General features: G+C 40.5%; 1 protein-coding gene across 1 annotated transcript in view; it reads left to right on the forward strand.

Moving 5' to 3' along the window:
- aacs (acetoacetyl-CoA synthetase) overlaps positions 1-24,180 on the forward strand; it is a 110,680-nt gene that overhangs the window by 30,831 nt on the left and 55,669 nt on the right. Inside the window, exons 5-7 of the mRNA XM_068005753.1 lie at positions 919-1,016; positions 15,545-15,659; positions 19,414-19,495. Coding sequence (XP_067861854.1) covers positions 919-1,016; positions 15,545-15,659; positions 19,414-19,495 — 295 coding nt within the window. The remainder of the gene's footprint in view (positions 1-918; positions 1,017-15,544; positions 15,660-19,413; positions 19,496-24,180) is intronic.

Here is a 24,180-nt window from a genome sequence, read left to right on the forward strand (position 1 = left end):
ACTCCATACAGAACAGGAGGTCTGTTTCTGGGAATCATCAGTTTGACCAGTTGGGCTACATGCTGTAAACTAATGTCCTTGTTATGTTGGGATTTCTATACTGCATTGTGAATGAGGTGGTATAAGTTCAGTATAAAAATCCTGATAAAGCCACCAAATCCAAATTGGCTTCAACCTTGGTACTCAAATGAATTACAGAGCACTGTGTGATAGAACCTAGACATGCGTTGTCCTCATTCAGAAACTTGTCACCTTTGTGCATGTGCAACACAATGAATGCAGTGTGTGGATGCCTGTGGATGTGCAATAGCAGTATAACCTAGCTGACATGAGTAAGTGATGCTGTTCAGTGTTCTTCACTCACACAGTTTAATTGTAACAATGCTCTAATTGTTGCCTAGTAACAGTTGTCCTAACTAAATGTAGCTGTGGTTTATAATTTTCAGCTTGGTTTAGTGATAGCATGCTTGCTTCTGAATTAGGTACTTATGGATTCAAGCCCTGCTCCAGGATTTGAGTATATCATTCAGGCTGGCACTGTTGTAAGTGCTGTCTTTTAGATAAGACCTTAAACCCATTATCTGGCTGTTCAGGTGGAGATGGCGCTATTTGAAGAAGAGCAGGAGAGCTCTCCCAGTGTCTGTGTCAACATTTGTACCTCAACCAACACCGCCAAAACACATTATCTGGTCATTTATGTTATTGCTGTTTATGGTACCTTGCTTTGCACAAATTGACTGCCATGTTTGCTTACATAATACTGACTACACTTCAAAAGAAATGCAATGGCTGTAAAACTCTTTGGAACCTCCTGAAAAAAAAAGTTGTGAAAGGTACTATATAAAACACAAGTTTTTTTTCTGTAGGGTAAGGGTTTTAAGTACTTTTTTGTCTAAATGTTTGTTTGTTTCATTACAGGTTATCTGCCAAACAGTATTCATGCAGTTGAAGCCATGTTAGCAACAGCTAGCATTGGTGCCATTTGGAGTTCAACCTCTCCTGATTTTGGTGTAAATGTAAGTAATGCATACGTGAGCTTGGTTCCAAATTGTACAAGATTTTACAAAGTGCATTGTGTAAATTTTTGTAAAAGTCTTCCAGGTTCCATATTTAGTTGGACTCTGTATGTTGACTGCACTAAAAACATTACACTTGATCCGTCTGTATACACTTGATAACTTCTCCCACTTTTGGATTCCAATTTTTTTTCCCCTACTCTTCTGGAAGTATTGACATCTTCTGGGATACAGATCCACAGACACTGGTTCCCCTCTTGTACATCAACCAAATGGTACTTGTCATGTGAGAGCCAGTGACCATCACAGGATTTTGGACTACAGGGAGCGCATCAAAGGTAACCCGAACGTGTCCAGGCAGTCCCATCCCCAGCAAGGGTCACTGGATAGTGATGAGGAGGAAGGACCTGTTGTTCTCTCCCCAACTGCCCCCCCCCCCCAACAACGCATAGGTGCTGAGGCTAATTGTAGTACCCCTATTGTCAGCCTGTCTGCAATAAGCTAACTGAGCACGGACTGGAAAATATACCGTGGCCCATTCTAGAATATATGACTCATCTACTTGCTAGATGAACTTGCTGAGCTATGTGGGGAGGGGGGAGTGGGAGGGGAGGAGTAAGAGAGCTTTATTTCATAGTTGTAACATAATACAAAAACTGGTAACTCGTCTCTAGTTGATGTGCCTTTGTTAAGCATTTGCTTAATGTTACCTAAGGAAGGATGTACTTGCCTTAGAGGCGGTACAATGAAAATTCACTAGATTGATTCCTGGGTTGAGAGGGTTGTCCTACGAGGAAAGATTGAGCAGATTGGGCCTATATTCTGGAGTTCAGAAGAATGAACGGTGATCTCATTGAAACACATAAGATTCTAAGAGGGCTTGACAGAGTAGATGCTGAGATGATGTTTCCCCTGGCTGGAGAGTCCAGAAGTAGGGGACATAGTCTCAGGATAAGGGTTCGGACATTTAGGACTGAGATGAGGAATTTCTTCACTCAGGATCATGAATATTTGGAATTATCTACCCCAGAGGGTGGTGGATGCTCAGTCATTGAGTATATTCAAGGCCAAGATCAATAGATTTTTGGACTCTAAGGGAATCAAGGGATATGGGGATCGGGTGGGAAAGAGGAGTTGAGGTTGAAGATCAGCCATGATCTGATTGAATGGCGGAGCAGGCACGAGGGACTGTATGGCCTACTGCTGCTCCTATTTCTTATGTTCTTATGCACGCATCTATTTCTAAAGTGGCAGGTCAACGACTAACTGCGGCACTGAAATTTAACCGCTGATAACATCTAAAAAAAATGGATGATGGGCCATTTTACTTGAGTTAGTGCTTTTCAGACTTCATCTCAACACTAATGTGGGCCAAATAATCGTGTAATACAAGCTTTAAAAAATTTGGATGTGAGCTTTTGATGCAATCTTATTGCAATTCTGGCAGCTTGAGAAAAAAACAGCAACTGTTACGTTGCTCTCCTTTTACATGAAACGAAGAGCATGCCACCTGCTGGTTAAAACTTATCCATTTTCTGTGAAATGTAGAACTAAGCTAAACTATCCTATGACATAGTTTGTAAATACTGCTGCTTAAGCAGAGTTGCCTAAGTAAATCCAGAGAATTTCAAAAACTTCATTTAAATGAGTAATTGGTATTTTCACAACTAGCCTAATTTTTATTCTCAACAACTGACAGTGTTCTTAGGATATTAAGGATAGTATTCGATCTGAAGAGGAGTCATATAAAGTTGCCAGAAAAAGTAGCAAGCCTGAGGATTGGGAGCAGTTTAGAATTCAGCAAAAAAGGACCAAGAAATTGATTAAGAGGGGAAAAATAGAGTATGAAAGTAAACTTGCAAGGAACATAAAAGTGGACTGTAAAAGCTTCTACAAGTATGTAAAAAGAAGACAAATGTAGGTCCCTTACAGTCAGAAACAGGAGAATTTATATGGGGGAACAAGGAAATGGCAGAGCAATTAAACAAATACTTTGGTTCTGTCTTCACGGAAGAGGACACAAATAACGTCCCAGAAATGTTAGGGAACTAAGGGACTAGTGAGAAAGAGGAATTAAAGGATATTAGTATTACTAAAAAAAATAGTGCTGGAGAAATTAATGTGACTGAAAGCTGATAAATCCCCAGGGCCCGATAGTGTGCATCCCAGAGTACTAAAAGAGGTAGCTATGGAAATAGTGGATGCATTGGTTGTCATCTTCTAAAATCCTATGGATTATGGAACAGTTCTTGCAGATTGGAAGGTGGCAAATGTAACCCCACTATTTAAAAAAGGAGAGAGAGAGAACACTGGGAACTACAGGCCGGTTAGCCTAACATCAGTAGTAGGGAAAATGCTAGAGTCTATTATATGAGTCTATTATATGCTAGAGTATGTGATACAGGACACTTAGAAAATATCAATGGGATTAGATAAAGTCAACATGGATTTATGAAAGGGAAATCGTGTTTGACAAACCTACTGGAGTTTTTTGAGGATGTAACTGGTAGAATAGATAAGGGAGAACCAGTGGATGTGGTTTATTTGGATTTTCAGAAGGCCTTTGATAAAGTCCCACATAAGAGGTTAGTGTGCAAAATTAAAGCGCATGAGATTGGGGGTAATATACTGGCATGGATTGAAAATTGGTTAACAGACAGGAAGCAGAGAGTAGGAATAAATGGGGCTTTTTCGGGTGGCAGGCGATGACTAGTGGGGTACCGCAGGGATCAGTGCTTGGGCCCCAGCTATTCACAATATATATCAATGATTTGGATGAGGGAACCAAATGTAATATTTCCAAGTTTGCTGACGACACAAAACTAGGTGGGATTGTGAGTTGTGAGGAGAATGCAAAGAGGCTTCAAAGCAATTTAAGTTGAGTGAGTGGACAAATACATGGCAGATGCAGTATAACGTGGATAAATGTGAAGCTATCCACTTCGGAAGGAAAAACAGAAAGGCAGAGTATTATTTAAATGGTGATAGATTGGGAAATGTTGATGTTCAAAGGGACCTGGGTGTCCTTGTACACCAGTCACTGAAAGCAAACATGCAGGTTAGGAAGGCAAATGGTATGTTGGCCTTCATTGCAAGAGGATTTGAGCACAGGAGCAGGGATGGCTTACTGCAGTTATACAGGGCCTTGGTGAGACCACACCTGGAGTATTGTGTGCAGTTTTGGTCTCCTTACCTAAGAAAGGATATACTTGCCATAGAGGGAGTGCAGCGAAGGTTCACCAGACTGATTCCTGGGATGGCAGGACTGTCGTATGAGGAGAGATTGGGTCAATTAGGCCTGTATTCACTAGAGTTTAGAAGAATGAGAGGGGATCTCATTGAAACGTATAAAATTCTGACAGGGCGAGACAGATTGGATGCAGGGAGGACGTTTCCCCTGACTCGAGGATCCAGAATGAGGGGTCACAGTCTCAGGATATGGGGTCGGACATTTAGGACTGAGATGAGGAGAAATTTCTTCACTCAGAGGGTGGTGAGACTGTGGAGGCCAAATCACTGAATATATTTAAGATGGAGCTAGATAGATTTCTGGACACAGAAGGCATCAAGGGGTATGGGGAGGGAGCAGGAATATGGTATTGAGATCGAGGATCAGCCATGATCATATTGAATGGCGGAGCAGGCTCAAAGGACGGATTGGCCTACTCCTGCGCCCATTTTCTATGATATCCTTTGCTTACCTTTTTGGTTTCTTGTTTGATTGTATTGACTCTGTTGTATTAAGCACTTCACCTTGCAGCTTATGAAAGGTAACTTTTTCCTTATGCCTCTATGAAGCTGCCTTGGGACAATTTTCTACAATAAAGTTGCTGTATAAACGTAAGTTGTTGTGATCTTAGAATTTGAAAATCTCAATTCACATAAAGATTGAATAGTTGGCTACAAATATATGATCCGTTGACTTCAATGTATTTGTTTTTATTTTGTCATAATGTTATGCATTGTGTCATGTTGTGTCATGGCACTGGTTTTGCTGAATCACAACTATACACCTATTGGTGTGGTGGAGGGAGAGAGTCAGTCAGTCAGTCAGTCTTGTAAATTCATTTTCATTTTGCACTGCCCCCTCTAACACATGCTTTAATTTACTAATATGTTGTCACTGGTTGAAAAGCGCAAGATGTACTCCATCCCCAGTATCGATATCCTTTCTCTTCTCTCACCTTCCTTCGCGCTCTCTTGCGCGCTCTCTCTCTCTCTCTCTCTCTCGCGCCTCTGGGCTCCTGAAGGTGGTGACTTACCTTGGGGTATGTTACACTGCATGAACTTCAGCCGCAAGTGTTACTGGGATAATTAACAGTGCGGGCCTTTACAGTTAAGTCACTATGGCATCTGCAGCTTGGGGTCACTAGCTAGTGGTTCGAAGAAGGAAGCTTGATCTTTATTTACTTTTTTAGTCCAGGATTGTGAAAAATAATAACAGCAACCCTTAGTTATGCTGCAGCAGAAATGTGCCAACTCTGCACAGACCAGGATGGAACCTGAACGTTTCTGATCTGAGTGTCTTTGTCACACCCACACGACATGGTGTACTTACTCGCTGAGACATTCAGAGTGGGGTGGGAGAGTAAAGAGAAGTGGTCTCAACAGTATCTTAGTTGAGGTGAGCATAAAATTCACACATTGCCTGGTCATTGTTCATTGCAATGTGTGCATTTTCTAATTTGTGGCACAACAAAGCAACTTGGGGCTCTAATCCCAGTGACAGCAATAATTCACACTAAGAGTGAAGTGCCAACCTACGCTGGATTGTCAACAATGTTCTTAATTTTTTTCTTTGGTAAAAGAGCTCTTCAGTTGAGGTGGGTTCTTGTTGTATAAGGAAAACATTTCTGCTATGCAGTGCTGGAAATGTTCATTTGTATTAAATATTCATTATAAATTCACGAAAACAGGCTGGAGGAAAGGAGCAGTCAGAACATGCTGACTGCTGATGTCAAGTGACTGACAAACTCCATTCTGATGTTGCCAGCTTTCTGAAAGAATGGGGGCTAAATTGGGCCCTGCAGCGCCCATTTTGTAGGTGCTACGCGGCCTCCTAAACTCCAAAAATGGCATCTGGAATGCGTGTGCACACTTCTAGCGTGATGTGCGCCGGACGCCATATTGGTAAAGGCGTTCGTGCTTGCGCAGATAGCGAACGCTGGCACCATGTAGACTAGGGAGAATATGCAATAGATCAGTGTGCAACGCTGATTTAAAGGGACAGATGCGATTTTGGAACTCAATGCTCCAGCTAACGCATTGTCTTAACCTCGCACAGCTGAACAGGTCTTAAACAGCATGGAGAACCCCCACCAGCGGTATTTAAAGGGATCTTGCAAGAGTGACAGGTTAATTGCTGGATTATTGCTTCTGGCTGCTAATGCATTTGCACCTGTTTTTGGAGGACTCCTATATTTGAAGACGAGGGGACATAGCCTAAAACTTATCCAGTATAACCCCCAATATATTTATGATGAGGGCTGTTGGAAGTTACTTCAACAACAATGTCCCCAGATTGTTTTCATGATCTCAGTGAGACTTTTGTATTTGCTGTTGTTTACTTCTCAAACTTACTGCTTATAGTCTTATGAACTCGAGTATCTTCCTTCAGTTGCTAGCAGAAAGTAAATGGGTATTTTGTTAGTTACATTTGCCTGCAAAATAGGTCACCTGTTATTCAACTAATGCTATTTAACTTATTTCTGAATGACTTTAAGATTGATAAGATGGACACACATGTTTACTATATTGATAAGGTGTCAAGCTACCAACTGCTCTTCAGAAAACCAAGGCAATGGAACCAAGAAAATTGGATAATAAAAATTGACCAATTTATTCATAGTTCCTCCATTAAAATGACTGATTTTACTGAACATTGAAGAGAGGTGCAGTACAGACTTTTGACCTGTGCTTTCACCTGATTTATATATTATTTCATGAAATAAGAGTCAACTGAACAATCCCTCAAGACCCTTGCTGCAAGGTTGACGTGTGATACAATGAATTACACATGCTAGTTTTTGAAAATAATTTTTTTAGCTGTACCGCTGCTCTCTGACATCAGAGGTTCTCTTCAGATGGCCAGCTTGGTCAGTAGTGGTGCTGAGTCCTGAAGGACATAGCTGCCAGACTGGGCCTGCGGCAGTTGGTGAACGAACCAACACGAGGGAAAAACCGACTTGACCTCGACCTCACCAATCTACCTGTCGCAGATGCATCTGTCCATGACGGTATTGATAGGAGTGACCACCGCACAGTCCTTGTGGAGACGAAGTCCCATCTTCACACTGAGGGCACCATCTATCGTGTTGTGTGGCACTACCACCGTGCTAAATGGGCTAGATTCAGAACAGATCTAGCAGCTCAAAACTGGGCATCCATGAGGCGCTATGGGCCATCAGCAGCAGCAGAATTGTATTCCGCCACAATCTGTAACCTCATCCTTGGGATCACCATTGACCAGAAACTTAACTGGACCAACCATGTAAATACTGTGGCTACAAGAGCAGGTCAGAGGCTGGGTATTCTGCATCGAGTGACTTACCTTCTGACTCCCCAAAGCCTTTCCATCATCTACAAGGCACAAGTCAGGAGTGTGATGGAGTACTCTCCACTTGCCTGGATGAGTGCAGCTCCAACATCCAAGAAGCTCGACACCACCCAGGACAAAGCAGCCCGCTTGATTGACGCCCCTTCCACCACCCTAAACATTCACTCCCTTCACCACCGGTGCATTGTGGCTGCAGTGTGTACCATCCACAGGATGCACTGCAGCAACTCGCCAAGGCTCCTTCGACAGCACCTCCCAAACCCGTGACCTCTACCACCTAGAAGGACAAGAGCAGCAGGCACATGGGAACATCACAACCTGCACGTTCCCCTCCAAGTCATACTCCATCCTGACTTGGAAATATATTGCCATTCCTTAATCGTCGCTGGGTCAAAACCCTGGAACTCCCTACATAACAGCACTGTGGGAGTACCTCCAGCACACAGACTGCAGCGGTTCAAGAAGGCGGCTCACCACCACCTTCTCGAGGGCAATTGGGGATGGGCAATAAATGGCTGGCCTTGCCAGCGACATCCACATCCCATGAATGAATTTTTAAAAAAAGATAATTCACTTTTCCGTTGGATAAGCTGGACTAGCTTTTGGAAGTCTGAAATATTTGATTTGATTTGTTTCAGTGAAGTTTGATGCTGCATTTATTTTTCAGAACTCCAAATTGTTAACACTTGTGTTCTGTCATTGTATAAAGTACGTTGATGCCTACAGATCTAGTACTTCAAATTTTAACCACAAAGCCAAAATGAAAGCTAGCAAGGATATCGGTAACTGTATTTGATTTTTGCAGTATGTGCAAGAATATTGATAGTTTTTAATTTGTATCTTTAGCTTGAGACAAGTATGAGTACGTGGAGAAAGCCCTGTTCTTCATAGATGTGGTTAAAATCTACACAGACCTTTAATACGGTTCTATTCCTGTACTGTGTCTGCACCAATAAAAATAGCAGTATTCCAGGAACTCGCTGCACTGCTTGTGTCCCCTGGTGTGTAATATAGTGATAGATTAGAAACGCAGGAATGATTTTCTTGATCTTTCAAATGATAAACTTACTAGAGCTAATTAGTTCAACAGCAGAAAAACCAAACTAGTGAAGGTGGCGTTAAAAGATTTTAAAATTGGCCCTGACGCTGAAAAAAGGAGTGAGTCTTTAAGACATGTAGAATTTATACCCCTGTCATATTTAAATCTTAACGCACACCATTTCATGTAAATTTAGTGTTTGGTGTGAAAATCCAGGTATGGAGCAGCTGAGTTGCGCTGTCAACTAATTAGTCTCCACAAGATTTAACCATTGAGTGGCTTGAGGAAAAAAGTGATGTCGGCTGGAGTGACACAAGCCCCCAGCAACCATGTTGTAACATCATGATGTGCATTGTGAAATCTTTCTATCTACTAGTGCAAATACAATCCTACGTAGTTCAACGTGCAACTGTAAAATCTTAAGTGTGCACCGCCAGGCAAAGTGGGCTGCAAACATTGAGTGCATCAGTTTACTTTTAAAACTCTGGAGCACCACTGTGCATTTTAGGATATGGCAATATAACCTCAACAATGTGCACCACGGTGCTAAGTTTCAGAGGAGCAGTGACTGTGAGGGGTAGGGTGTTTAACGTTCCTCCGTAATACTGGTGCGCTTACTATCACAAGGAGACGAGTTGATCTTCCTACATTTTTTAAAATTAGCCTTTTTGTCTTATTGAGGTTTTCTTCAGCGCACAAATCTGATTTGTACAGTAATATCCTTATTCGCAAGGAAGAACAAAATAGTCTGGGGAAGAATGAAGCATCAAATAGGACAAACCAACACTTTATCCTCTTGCATCTTTGAAATTTTCTCAGTGCACTGTTATTTTTTGAGGTAGGGGAAGCAAGCTGTGTGTGTCTGTGCGTAGTGTGTACTGTGCGTCTGCGTGCAGTTTGTCTGCGCGTATAGTGTGTGTCTGTGTTTTCCAGTCCCTTCACACTAGGTGGCAGCATATAATTAAGGAAATGGCCTATTTGCTGTGCACTAGAACAATGAATGGGGTTTTAGTTTCATTAATGTTGAAATGCAAGATTGGTCCTTGTTATCTATAAACTTTCAATTTTGATGATTTTAAAATTTGATTTATAATTTAATAGATGAATTTTATCACTTTTAATCCTATAACATAAACCAGATTAACATCTGCTTAAACCCCACCTAAACCTATTGGAATCATAGTAATTCATTTTCTTTAAACTTTCCTCTCTTCTGTGTCCATTTGTGTCACAAATATTCCATGTCCTGGAGATGAGACAGGAGATCTGCTCCTAGACCTCGATCAGTGCTGCTGTATAACATGCTACCAGAAGGCAAGTTTGAGCAGGGTCGCTGGTGTGCCATTGACTGATCAGTCATTGTGGGCCTCTATTTTACCAATGTAGTTATTACAAGAACAGAACCTTGTCGAATGGTCATGTCATAACTTCTTGTAATGTTAAGAGTACCAGCAGTAGGGAGGGACATTATACAAACTAGCCCTTGTCGTCACTTTATTTCTGTTCTGGTCTTTTTATGATCTGACTCTCAAACAAGCACTTGAGTCTTCATTTAAATGATCAATTAGTGTTTTATGGTTTATTTTTCAGGATCTGGAGTTGTTAAACTGGATGCTGCTCCTTATTTTGTATTGGCTTGTTGTAAAAAGCATAAACCCCATCCTTTTAACGTAAAATAAAACAAAACATTCATTAAAGGAATTACTGTTAGGCAAATTACAATTATTACTCCATTTATATTGCACTCCTTATGAAAAAGTAAAATTCTTAGCTCTTGAGGAAGTGAGATGGGCACTGAGCAGGAAAAGGAGGAAAATGTGGTCGTGATGGGTAAAGGAGAGACCAAAGGCATGGTCATAGAGTTGAGCTTTTGAAGGCAACCAAAATGACTCCGACAGAATTCCAGAGGGCAAGGGTGTAGTGACTAAAAGATCAGCCTTTGGCGCAGCAGAGCAAGTGGGCAACAAACACAACATTGGAAAAAGAAAGGTTCCTGCGCACACACCCATCAGTTGGAGAAAATTGCTCAGATAAGGTGGGGGAATTCTGTCCCAAAGCCACTTTGGTTAATGCTCTCCACCCTGCCTTCAAAAGCCCAACACTGTGACCCTTCCTTTGGTCTCTCTCTGACCCCACTGCCACCAAATTTTCCTTCCTTCTTTTCCTGCTTAGCATGCACCTCACTGACCTGTTAAGCACTGAGAAGTTTTTCATTTAATGAGCAATGCAATATAAATGGCAGTATTGGTTATAATTTGGATAGCAGTATTCCGGAGTTTGAGGGCGAGGATCCTGAAGTTGATTTGCTGCAGCAGTGGAACTTGGTAGGTATGGGGTGATGGGTATATGGGAGAGAACACAGGCAACTGAGTTCTGAATTGGTTGAAGTAAATGTTAGATTCAAATGGGGCAGGAAGAGGTGGAACATTAAAGTGCAAGGAGGGTGCATTTTTTTACTAAAGTATTCACTATTTAGTTTTGTAAAAAGGATCAGGCTGTAATTTCAAAACCCTTGAATAGGGTTTTCCTTTATGCTGCTCTGATATCAATTATAGGCAGCGTTCTACAATGGCTTCAGTGCAAGCTATGGAGAGAACGGGGACTTCAAACAGGCATAAGAGCTTGTCTGATGAACCCAATCTTGGGAACAATCCCCATAGGTTGGAAATGCAGATTTCCCAATCATTAGTGTAGTTTTCCTGGGTTGGGCAATTCCAGAATGGTTCTTGGGATTGTTTGAAGTCATGTCAATCCCCTCCGCCCTTTAGCTGTTTGCAAGGGAGTTGCTTGAGAGTTTCCTTGGTGTTAAGGAATTCATAGTCAGAGTACTGTTTCATTCCATTTAAAAAGGGGCAAAGCAGATGCTTTCAGAATAATATTTTTTATATAATAGTCTGCCTACTGAAGTATTTCCTGAAGCAATGTTTGCTTTTAATAACTAAGTGCAAAATGAAATTGATCTATTACTCTTTCTAAATAACCTTTTCTAGAATAAATAGTGTTCTGAAAGATCTGTGAGTCCAAGGTTCTCCTTTAAACATAAGAATTGCTTGAAAAAGAGTAATTTGGATATTGATTCCTATCTTCCCAAAGAAGCTTTCAGTATTTGCACTCTAATGGAGTCTGTCTAGTTGATGGAGGCAAGCAACACCAAGAAAAAGGAGAAATCTGTGAAATTCCTTCCTAACTTCCCATCAGTGGCAATCAAACAAAATCTTCATGATAATCATTATATATGTTGAGACATGACTGTTTGTTTGCATTCTACAAATAATATTCCCATTGTACCAGCAGGACTGGAGCCATTGTAAGCCTTTCACTATTTGGTTATCTGTACCAGTACTTATCCCTCCAATCCTTTTCATGACCAGTTATTCATCTACATCTTTTTTTTTAAAAAAGTGTCTTTTTCCTACCAATTTTCTCTGGCCCCTTCTCTGAAAGCGTAGATTCCTTGCTGGGTCCCAATCTTACTCCAATACCTTGCCCGAGTGGCCATTCTTCACGCCTCTATTTTAAAATTCTCATCCTTGCGTTCAAATCCCTTCATGGTCTCTCCCCTCCCAATCTCTCTAACCTCCTCCAGCTCTACAACCCTCAGAATTCTGCGTTCCTCCAACTCTGGCCTCTTGTGCATCACACTTCCTTTGGCCCACCATTGGCAGCTGTGCCTTCAGCCATCCAGGTCCTAAGCTCTGGAATTCCCTCCCTAAACATCTATCCCTCTTGCCCCTCTCTCCTCCTTTAAGACGCTGCTTAAAACCTACCTCTTTGACCAACCGTTTGGTCACCTGTCCTAATGTCTCCTTCTTTGGCTTGGAGTCAATTTTTGTCTAGTTAGGCTCCTGTGAAATGCCTTGCGATGTTTTACTACGTTAAAGGTGTTATATAAATTTGAGTTGTTGTTGTTCTTTTAGCCATACAGTTAGTGTCATCACATTATTGAACTGTGGTGAGCGCATCACAGCTAAACCTGATGTCTACAGATGTGCAGCAGGGTTTGCTGATTAGAGATCAGGAGTGAGAAATATTAGACCTAGCCTGCTTTCCCTCCCTCCCTCCCCATCTACCACATGGTTGTTAAGATCTCTTGTGCCCCTTCCTCTGTGCTAGCCGAGATGGGCTAACTCAGCAGCCTTCCTGACCTGTGTGACTCAAACATTCCCTGGCTTAACGTGCTCAGCCATTGGACTAGCTATCAAGGATTTTCAGTTAATCTTCAGTTAATTAGTATCTTTGAAGTAGATGGAAAATGTCAAACGGTTGAACTTTCAAAAGCTTTCTGAATACATCAAAATCTCTCTGTTCTCATAAAGGGGATTGCATTGTCAATGAGGATGACATTCTAGCAATTAACTTAAATGGAATGGTACCATGTATATGCATCATTTAGATGGAATTAAATAGTATGTTTACCTTTGTATTCAGACATGAGAGAGAATTTATAAGTGTATCTTTGACTGCAAGCTTTTTCTCAGTTTGAAGGCTGGTGGTTATTTTTTCTCTCTCATTTAAATCAGAACCTTCCCAAATATGTTTTTGAGCATTTTTAGTTTTTTTTTGTATGAAAAGATTTTTTAAATATTCTTTTGAATTCAGATGATTTATCATTGATCCTGAGAAATCTTGGTTGTGTTTCATCATTTAACAATAATTTAGCTGTGCTGTAGAATGTTGTGCACTGTAGATATAAGATGAAGATGGAATTCCAAAGTTGCATAGTAGCCTCTAATCTCTTTCCTTGTAAAGCTCTTCATTAATTGGCAAATACTCCAGAATTTTTTAAAACTGAGTATCAGCTGATCATATTATGATGCTGTTTCATCATAGAGATCAAAAGTTCATGAGGTGTATTGAAGTTGCTAATAAAAAATGGTACAACTTTGCCATCCTTTGGGGTTTGAATATGTGAGCTTTTAACTAAATGACCAGATAGGACAAATTAATACCGTACTTCAGCCATGCTCTTAATAATTAGGCTGGAATTATATTAAATTTGCTGAACAGACAATTGAAAGTACCAAGATTCTGAAGTAAGCTCTCCCCTTCACACCATTAATAAATGGTTATGGTTTCCTGTAATCTTTCTCCTGTTGCATCACTTACATCCAATCAGTAGTTTCTCTCTTTATAACCAGCTGGCTCACATTATTAGCCTTTGGAGCTTAAAATGCTTTAGTGACTGTCTTCATTGCAATTTTCTTTCAGCTGATTTGAAGGGACTCTTTACTAGTGCTTTGTATCTTCTAACTGAGCCAAATTACCGCCAGTGAATCTGTTTGTCACAAACTGCATTACTTTTGCTGTCTGATTATTTAATTGGAATCTCAACCATTTCATAAGGTTGCTTTTCATGAAATGGTGCAGGTATTTGTGTATGGTTTCATTGCTTATTCAGAAATGTTGTACTTTGGACATAGACATTTTCTGTGGTATTTCTAATTGGCAGTGTTAAACTTTTGATATTCAAACTTTCAAACTGTACATACGTGCAATTTGATTTCTGGTGTGTCAAATGCCTTGTTCATATCCACAATTTGAGTGGGCAGCATTTTTCCAGGCTTTCACTAATACCATTCTGAAGTCAGATGATGCATGCACACAACAGCCTAGGAATGACTTTCCCTCAACTGTTTATCCTCCTCCAATGGAGAAATGCTCAGCTTCCTCAAACTAAGAAAGAAAGAAAGAACTTGCATTTATATCGCACCATGTCCTGGGGCTGTTCCAAAGTGCTTTACAACCAGTGGATTGCTTTTGAAGTGCAGTCACTGTTGTTACATAGTCAAATCCAGCAGCCAACTTGTGCATAGCAAGGTTCCACAAACAGCACATGAATGACCAGATAATCTTTTTTTTGGTGCTGCTATTTCGGGAGAAATGTTGCTCTTTTTTTAGTACCATAGGATTTTTTTTTACATCCATCGGAGCAGGCTTACTAGAACTTGGTTTAAAGTCTTATCAGAAATTGTGAATTCAACAGGAAATGTAACTCGTATAATATTGAGCACAATGTCACTTGTGCCTGTTCTGAAAAAGGCCACTTTATACAATGAATGACTTCCATAGTCACAGGTAGGTAAAAGGATAGCTGTGTCCCTTTTTGCTTGCTTGTTCGTTCCCTCTTGTTGTTGGCTCATACCCATGCATCTAAAGGGTAAGGATGAGGATAGGTTATTGCCAAACCTGGAATATTAGTGCACCTCTATACAAATTGTACTAGACACTTTTTCACTGCTGTAGTAGCCAATTCAGGACACTTGACATGACAATAGTAGGTCAATGGAAGGAAATTTCCATTCAGTTCTAGGTTCACATGTATGATGTACTTTAAAGCAATTTGGCTTTCAAGTGCATTTATTCACTACTAAATTATAGCCAATCTGGTATATCCTGAATGTTGAGAAGATTTATTTCAAATAGAGTATCGACTTTGTATGCTGTGAAACATTTTACCAAACTGTGGTTTTATTATACTGCTTCCTATAGTAGAGATACAGAAATGAGCATCAAATGATGGATTTGTTTTATGTTCCATACTTCTGTGTGTTGTACATCATGCAGCCATTCTCTCTTCACAATGATCACTCTTTCTGTGCAGCCAGCTTATTACGACATAATGCAAGTCATTTTTCTTCCCTTTCTCCTTTTTCAATGTTGAATGAAAGATATTTTCCCAAAAATCTGAATATGTTCTCAGGTCTGCACATTGATCTAATTTTGCTTCATAAATAATACTGAGGGAGGATCAGGGGAAAGAGGAACATTTATACAACGTAATGTTTTAGTACGTAGCTACGGGCCCTACATAAAATACACTGAATACATATCTGTAATTGATCCCAGCCATTCATTCCACCTATATGCTAGTTTTTAAACTAATTATTTATATAACATGCTTCTAAAGCTTTACCATTGCCAATTTCTCCACAGGGTGTACTGGACAGGATCTCTCAGATCCAACCAAAGCTTATTTTTTCAGTTGAAGCAGTTGTTTACAATGGCAAAGAGCATGATCACATGGAGAAGCTGCAGAATGTGGTGAAAGGTAAATTGAGATTTACTACTTGTGCCTGCTAGTTATGATATGCGCATCTTGTTAAGCATCGTGGACATGGAGCATAAATTACTGATTTATATGAGTCTGTGTGGATAGCAATGGTTAAGTACAGTCCATATATACTAGAATGCATCCTAATGTTACCACTGAATCTTGTTAAAGTGGAAAGAAATATAAGACTTTGTTTTAATCATTCTTGTAGTACTTCTCCTCAACTTTAGTATCAATTAATACATATTGGCCATGTTTAGCAAAATATAGCTTCTCAGTTCATTTTCTTTGCTGGATGAAAATTGACAAATACACTTTTATTGAATCAGATCGTCAAGGAGTAAGTTCGGTTTTAATGTCCTGTTCGGCAGTCAACTATTTGTAATTTGTCCAAAAATTAATGCTATGAGTTGGGCATAAACTAATGTGTGACCCTCATCCTATTTTTAAAATTTGTTTTCAGTTAGCATTTTTTATTTTAAGTTAGCATTGGGGAAACTGGGTTGGACACTAGCCTTTCACTCATGGGGTCTGGGTTCAAACCCAGCCCATTCTAATGGGCTGACCGTCTCTTTTTGCTGGCTATAAGGACTATATGTAAAATAAGACCAGACATTAGGGGCTTACAGTACAAAACGTTCACCAATTTAGCACTAATTGGTGGTGTGACTCAAGGCACTGGATGGCTGGTAGGGGAAGTGGAAAAAATGTCCCACTGGTACAGTAGGAGGTTTTTTTTTTTGAGGTTGAAGTACAAAGTAGAGAGTGTTTTTCTCTGTATCTAGCTGTGTTATACTGTACCTGACTTGGGTGCTTAATGACAATGGGTGCCTTACATTGGAAGAGTTCTATTCCCTAGCATTAATATCACACATCTTGATGGGCAAACTTTTTTTCAAAGAAGGTTAGCCTATCTGGAATTGGGATGAGATTGTTCAAGCAGTTCTATAATTATTTTTTTAAAAATCTAGTACAATGACTATTCCCTCTTGGAGTCTCGTTTATATCAGCCCAGACAGGTAGGATAAAAGTCTGTACATTGACTGTGAGGATTGAATTATATGTGTTGGGATTGGGCAGTCACATCTCCCTTTGTAATGGGCATGGCTGACAGCACAAAACTACACCCAATTTGGCACTAAATTGGCTTTCTTACTCTTGAGAGCTTAAAGGATGGCTAATGTGGTGAATGTAAGTATTGAACTGGCTCCTCCTGAGACGGGGACAGGGTCAAAGTGGCTGTATCAAGCGCTGTCAGCTCAGATATTGTACAGTCAGATGTAAATACTGGGTGGCAGCGCCACCATCCCTCGACTTCATAGAAAACAGTCACCGAAAGGGGGTGGGGAGATATCAGGCAGTCGTTATTGCAAGTTTAACTGGACCAACAAAGGAGCTAAAATGTATGAACTTCTGCCCGAAGCAACATTTTTTTTTAACCTTGTGTTATTTCTTTGAATTTCTTCCTTCCTTCAGGTTAAAACATTTTCTTCAAAAGCAAACCTCTTTCAGTTTAAGCATTCATGTCTTGAGTGTTTCATTAAAGGACAGATTAATGCTGTGAAATTAAATGTAGTAATCTTAATAGCCTAAAAGAAACAGATCAGGTGTAGTAATTTTAAATAGATCAGCTTTTTGTTAAAAGTAAGTTTGTTCCAGGTGTATAGTACAACAAAGAAACACTTCCAAGGGTGTTAAACTGGCAATACGACACATAATTTATTTTTGTGATGATTTACAAAGATTTTTTTTTCCTGATGATCTGAAAACTGATTGGTATTTGAGGTTTCAAACTTTTATATTCAAGTGTCTACTTTTTGATTTCAAAATCATGAAGGGTCTAGACAGAGTAGATAGATAGAAACTGTTCCCATTGACTGAAGGGTCAAGAACCAGCGGGCATAGATTTAATGATTGGCAAAAGAACCAAAGGTGACATGAGGAAAAACTTTTTTACACAGCGAGTGGTGAGGATCTGGAATGCACTGCCCGAGGGGGTGGTGGAGGCAGAAACAATCATAGCCTTCAAAAGGGAACTGGATAAGTACTTGAAAGTAAAAAAAAAATTGCAGGGCTACGGGGTTAGGGTGGGGGGAGTGGGACTAGCTGGACTGCTCTTGCATAGAGCCGGCGCGGACTCGAAGGGCCGAATGGCCGCCTTCCGTGCTGTAACCTTTGTATGATTCTATGATAGGGAACTAAAAGGTTTAAAGTGTTTCATATTTGCAGGATCAGAAAACAATGCATTGAGTGCACATCCACACGAGTAGGTCTGTGGAGCGATTTATATCCATGGATTAAATGTCAGGTTTGAAAAGCTGCAGCTTTAATCACAGCTAGAACCTTCTTCACGCCAAGGGTCTACCACAATTTAAACCAGAACTTTTCATATCTGACATTTATTCCATGGCTATAAATCACTGAGGCTACCTGTTATTCTTTAATTATAGGAATAGTTGGATTAATGCTGAAGAAACACCTTGAAATTAGGCTCTCTGAGTATTGGTGTCTGTATAAAATTATTTTGTTCACTTTCTAATGGAGGTGCAATTTAAAATAAATGGGTTGGCACTGCCATTAAATAGCTGATGATAAAACAATTTCAAATGAAGTGTTCACATGCGTCAAAGCCTCATTTTAAGATATCGGCATTATCTGTATCTATTCCTTTCTGCTATTGCAGAGTAGAAAATAATAAAATGCATTTAATTCAACTTAGGAAAATGATGACCCATTGGACTGAAAAGACTGATACACCTATTAGTATTATCCAAAATATGAGATTGTTTTCGAGACTGATCTGTACCTGCAGCAGGATAGCCTAACATGCATCCTTGTGCCATTTATACAGAACTGATTAACTTATGAAAGAATGCAGCTAATTAAATATAAAGAAGAGACACTTTATTCGTGCTGAAATGGTTTTCCAACATATGTCACCTTGCAAAACACCTTACAAAGCATCAAAAATATGAAGCAACTGTTTGGTGCAAAGCTTTATTTTTACATTGAAATAAATATTTTTTTTCCCTTAATGGGTAGGAATACTTGTTGGGGATGTAATTGAAGAATAATGTGGTTGAACAATTAAACTCTGACAATTAGAATTTGGGTAACACCCACCAGTAGACACGAGAACGCAATAAATATCTTGGAAGACTAGTTTAAACTCTGAAATTCATTCAGTCATGAAACCAACACTTAGTTTCTTGAGGTAGTTTCTGTGACCAATAACAAATTGTTTAAAAAAGGTCAAGCCAGCGTTACTTTATCAACTGGCAGATATTTAAGATATTTAGATCCAAACTGACTGGTGGTTGATCCGATTTGAATCAATTGTATGTTTGGTGAAATAGGTTTGTCCTCTTACTTCTAAACAATAGGAAGTCCTGTTTTGCTATTGATTGTGGCTTGTAGTCCTAGACTGCAACAAATGAGCCATTGGGGACTTTTAAGCATTACATCCCATAGAGAACATGTTGCAGGTGGTTAAGAAAGCACATCTTGCATTGGAAATGGTTGTGTAAAATGATTTATATTCAGTTTTAAGTAATTCAATCTTGAACACGTTCAATGTCTAGAGCAAGCATAATGTATAAGTATCACCTCCAATCTGGGGGGTTTCTAGGAAAATTCTCATTTGTAGCTAAAACCTAGGGTTATATTACTGATTAGTCTAAGTTTGTGCTATCTCAGTACCACTATGTAAGTTCAGATCAATTGACATGACTTTTTTTATTTGATGTTTCAGGTTTGCCCGACTTGAAGAAGGTAGTAATAATTCCGTATGTGCGATCAAGAGAGGCTGTGGACTTGTCCAGGATACCAAACAGGTGAAAACTCATGAATAATATTTTAACAGTATTTATTGCAATGTCAACTGATATTTCTACGCATATTTGACAACTACTACTGGCATTTATACAGCATCTTGAATGTAGCAAATGTTCTGATGTGCTTCACAGAAGAAATTGGGTCCGAATAGTAGAGGAGACTGAAGGCACGGTTGAAAAAATGGGTTTTGAAGAGGAAGCTTTGAAGGTGGAGAATGGTTTAGACAAACAGTTCCAGAGAACAAGGCCAAAATGGCTGAACGTTCTGTCACCAGGTGGAATGGTGGGGGGGGGGGGGATGGACAGGAGGATAGCATTGGAATTAAGATTCTTTCCATTTGTCAACTCTAAAACTACTAGTTTTATAAAACCTGTATTTTACAAGACAAATTTAAGGTGAATCTTAAATAAAAATAGAAAGTGCTGGGAATATAGTGGATTAGCTGGTATCTAAAGGAAAGTCAGGTTAATGTTTACTTTGGAAATTTAAACATTGAACTTTGTGCCCAAGGCGAGTGTTATCAATTCTGGGGAATAGAATATCTTTACCTCAGCGCCTAGCGCCTATTATCACACAGTCACAGGTAAGGTGCAAGGTAATGCTTACTGTGCTGTGCACTAGCTCTAACCACAGAAAAGTACCTGCTAGTATTTCCTTTTCCATTTCCCCACACAAGCGGTCCTATGTACATTGAGTGAGATTGCAAGTGAATGCCATTTTATGGGTAGTTTGACATTTATTTACATCTACTAGGAACTTGACTTGTCCACATTTCACGTTAGCTTGGCTGGTAAAGAAAGAAACAAAACAACTTGCAATTATACAGTGTCTTTCATGACCTCAGGATATTCCAAAACACTTCAAAGTCAATGAAGCATGGTCACTGTTGTAATGTCGGGAAACGCAGTAGCCAATTTGTGTACAGCAGTGAGAGAAATAACCAGTTAGTGGTATTGGTTGAAGGATAAATGTTGGCTAGGACTTCGGGAGAACTCTGCTGCTCTTCGAATGGTGCTATAGGATCTTTTACGTCCACCTGAGAGGCCAGGCAGGACCTCAGTTTAACGTCTCATCCGAAGGACGGGTCCGCAGTATTGCACTGGAGTGTCAGCCTAGATTATGTGTTCAAGTCCTAGAGTGGGGCTTGAACCTATATCCTCTCACTCTGGCAAGTGTTACCAGTGAACCACGGCTGAAACCTACTCTTGCCTCTAAGTTGGAAGATTGTGGGTTTAAATCTCACTCCAGGACTTGAGCACATAATCTACGAGGCAGTGCTTAATTGTTGGAGGTGCTGGGCACAATTTTAAAACGGAGCCAGGAAGGGAGCTGGCGGCGGGGGGGGGGGGGGGGTCAATTTGAGGTCGGAAAACCCATTAGTATGGGTTTCCCGGACGTCCTTACAATTTTGACGTGAGGACGTCTTTTTTTTGTCGACTGACTGGCTGATTAACAGGTTGGCCTCAGTTGGACGGGAGACCAGCCAGGGAGAGGACGTGTTCAGGTAAGTCTTTGTTTGCATGGATGGTGGGCGGGGTGGGGGGGAGGAGGCATGGGTGGGCATAGACGCATGTGTGGTGCAAGGGGCACGGGTGGGCATAGGTGGGCATGGAGGTCACGAGTCATGGGGGACAGGATCAGGGGTCAGTCACGGGGGGGGGGGGGAGGTGGGATCAGGGGTCATCGTGGGGCTCTGCGATCGTTGAGGGGGAGGCTCGGGGTCGGAGGGGGGATCAGGGTCGGAGGACCGGGGGTCGGAGGGGGAGGGTCGGGGGTTCGCGATCGGAGGGGGGTGGGGGTCGATGCAGGTAAGCTTGTTGGGCTTGGGGGAATCTCTCCTGCTCCTCTGGGCCCACAAGCTGTGCCTTTCTCCCTACCTGTTCGTATCGGGCCTTCTCGCCTCCTTTCGCAAGGCGTAAAACAGAAATCCCGGGAATCCCGGTCCTCCCCCCGGGGTTGAAATCGGGAATTGGTGAAAAATGGAGGCCTGAAGATCTCCTTGAAAGGTTTTAAGGCCCGACCCGCCTCCTGGGAGCGGGTTGGCCTCCCGCCCCCGTGAAAACTGGAAATGGGCGGGTCTGAAATGGTGGCAATTTTCAATGCCCCCCGCCCCCAACCCACCTGTTTTTTACTTTGAAAGTCGAGCCCATTGTCTTTCTGATCAAACTAAAGTGAGATGTCTGCTGTTCAGGTGGATGTAAAGGATCTCGTGGCACAATTTGAAGGAGGGCAGGGCATTATCCCAGTATCCTGGCCATCGTTCCTTCCTCAGCCAGTACTGCTAAAAATACAGATGAACTTTTTGTTCCTTTTTTCTCTTTCTCTTTCAAACAGATTTCATGTAGCGTTTTTCTTTAAAAGACACAATTTTTCCATCCTTCCTTCCACTCTTTTTCTCTCTTATCCCCCTCCTTGTATTAGAAGTTAGGATGCAGAGTTAATATTTTTAATGGATCATAAATTCCCTTCTTTTCTAATGCTGTTCAAGTTATCCTAACAAACTGCAATATAAAATAACACATCTGTAGAAATTGATCTGGATACTTATTATAACAACCTCCATCTGTATAGTTAAACCAGAGTCAACTGGGCCCTATAAATGTAATGTCTCCACTTGTATTTCGGTTGTCTTAAGCTGTTAGGCTACGGTGCTTTTCAGCCTGCGTGTGTTTTCTCTTTTTCAATGTACAACAATTCAATTTTCTACATTTTGTGTTTACTGATAATTTGACGTGGTTTGTATACAGAATTAAAATTTTGTTCCCAAAATGTATACACAGACTTCTAACTTGTCATTCAATAATTCAACTAATAGTTTTTAATTAATTTGCATTATTTCCACTTTGCAAGAAATACAATACTAACATTTTGGATGAGAGATAAACCCCACATTAAAATATACACAAAACATTGCATAATCGATATTTTGAGTCCATTGAAGTCCTAAAAATAGACCTGGTTTCTAACTGGGAGCCTGTTCAGATTTTTTTTTTATTAACTTGTGATCTTCCACATTGTGGAACAGAATTGTAAGTATATACATTTTCTCCTTCTGATGTTCTGCACATTCAGCAATTTAGTTTAAATGTTACTTGAAACTGGAAGATTAAAAACAACACATGCTGTGAATGAGATGGTGTTTTGTAGATTAGTGTGGTGAAATTCTGTCCAGTATTCTTTCCCTCTCCCGTTGTTTCCACAGGTTGATCCAAGCATTCAGATTTTTATTTAATGTTCGTTCTTGGGGCTAATTCCACAATGATAAAATTGCCTCTTCACATTACTAGTGTATCACAAAATCTAGAATACATGAAAATGATGTATCTGGCTTTTAATAACAGCTAGGAGGAAAGAATAGGGGAGTATTTATTGTTCAAAGTACTCCTCCAGTGTCTATTTTAAAGAAAATCATAAAAATATTCCGTGACTTTTTTTAAAAAAAAGGGCCGGGGAACTACAGAGAACTGTTATTTTGGGTCGACTTCTCTCTAGGTAACGTCACTTAAAGAGAGGACCTGGCTGCATCGTCCAGCAGCTCCTTGGAATAACGTGCAAAAGGTAATATATGTAGTGTACCCATCTGGTAGATTGATTCTTTCGGGTGAAATAGGCACAGATCACCTTTCAGGCCAGGATGATGATGCACTGTCCAATGCAAACGAGTGTTGTCAGTCTGGGATGTACTCAACCCCTACCCGATAGTGGTTTCACTCGAGCAACCTGGAGGAAACGGGAGCCAGATCTCCATGGGTAGAAAATATATTTATTTTAATATCAATGATTATTTTTACATGAATTTTCTTTCGCAGAGACACTGAGGGAATACTTTGATCAAGTATTCCGGCTAGACTTTTACTCCTCCTGGAGTATAGTTAATAGGCTGGAAGTTGCTCCGACTGGCGTGGCAAGGCTGTCCACATATCCTGCGGACCGAGACTACGAGAATACTTACCTTGTGGTCTCTGACGTCCACTTGCTCCATTTAAAATTTTTTCTCAATTCAGCGCTGTGATTTCGGCGCAGGTTCCTTCATATCGATGGACTCTGTGGGGTTGGAAACCACGCCCACAGAGTCTGTCAAGAAGAGCAGTCACCCCCACAAGCCGGCAAGTAAAACACATTCATTTAAAGTGAACTTGTCCATGTTAGCGTAAATAAAAATTTAACATACCTTTATTATAAAAAGCCAAGCAAATGATTTAATCTAATGAAACTTACAGAAGTTTAAAGTTTAACATTTTTTAAAATTTAATTTTTTTTAATGATCAAAAAATATTAAAATGTTATTAAATAAAAATATTAAAAGGGTCTAGACAGAGTAGATAGAGAGAAACTGTTCCCATTGATGGAAGGGTCAAGAACCAGAGGACATAGATTTAAGGTAATTGGCAAAATAACCAAAGGTGACACAAGGAAAAACTTTGTTACGCAGTGAGTGGTTATGATCTGGAATGCACTGCCCAAGGTGGTGGTGGAGGCAGATTCAATCATGGCCTTCAAAAGGGAACTGGATAAGTACTTGAAAGTAAAAAATTTGCAGGGCTACGGGGATAGGCAGGGGAGTGGGACTAGCTGGATTGCTCTTGCATAGAGCCGGCGCAGACTCGATGGGCCAAATTGCCTCCTTCTGTGCTGTAACCTTTCTATGATTCTGTGAAAATAAGAGTAATTTGACATTCCACAT

The sequence above is a fragment of the Heptranchias perlo genome, chromosome 25 (genome assembly GCF_035084215.1).
Source record: "Heptranchias perlo isolate sHepPer1 chromosome 25, sHepPer1.hap1, whole genome shotgun sequence".
In the NCBI taxonomy this organism is placed as follows: Eukaryota; Metazoa; Chordata; class Chondrichthyes; order Hexanchiformes; family Hexanchidae; genus Heptranchias; species Heptranchias perlo.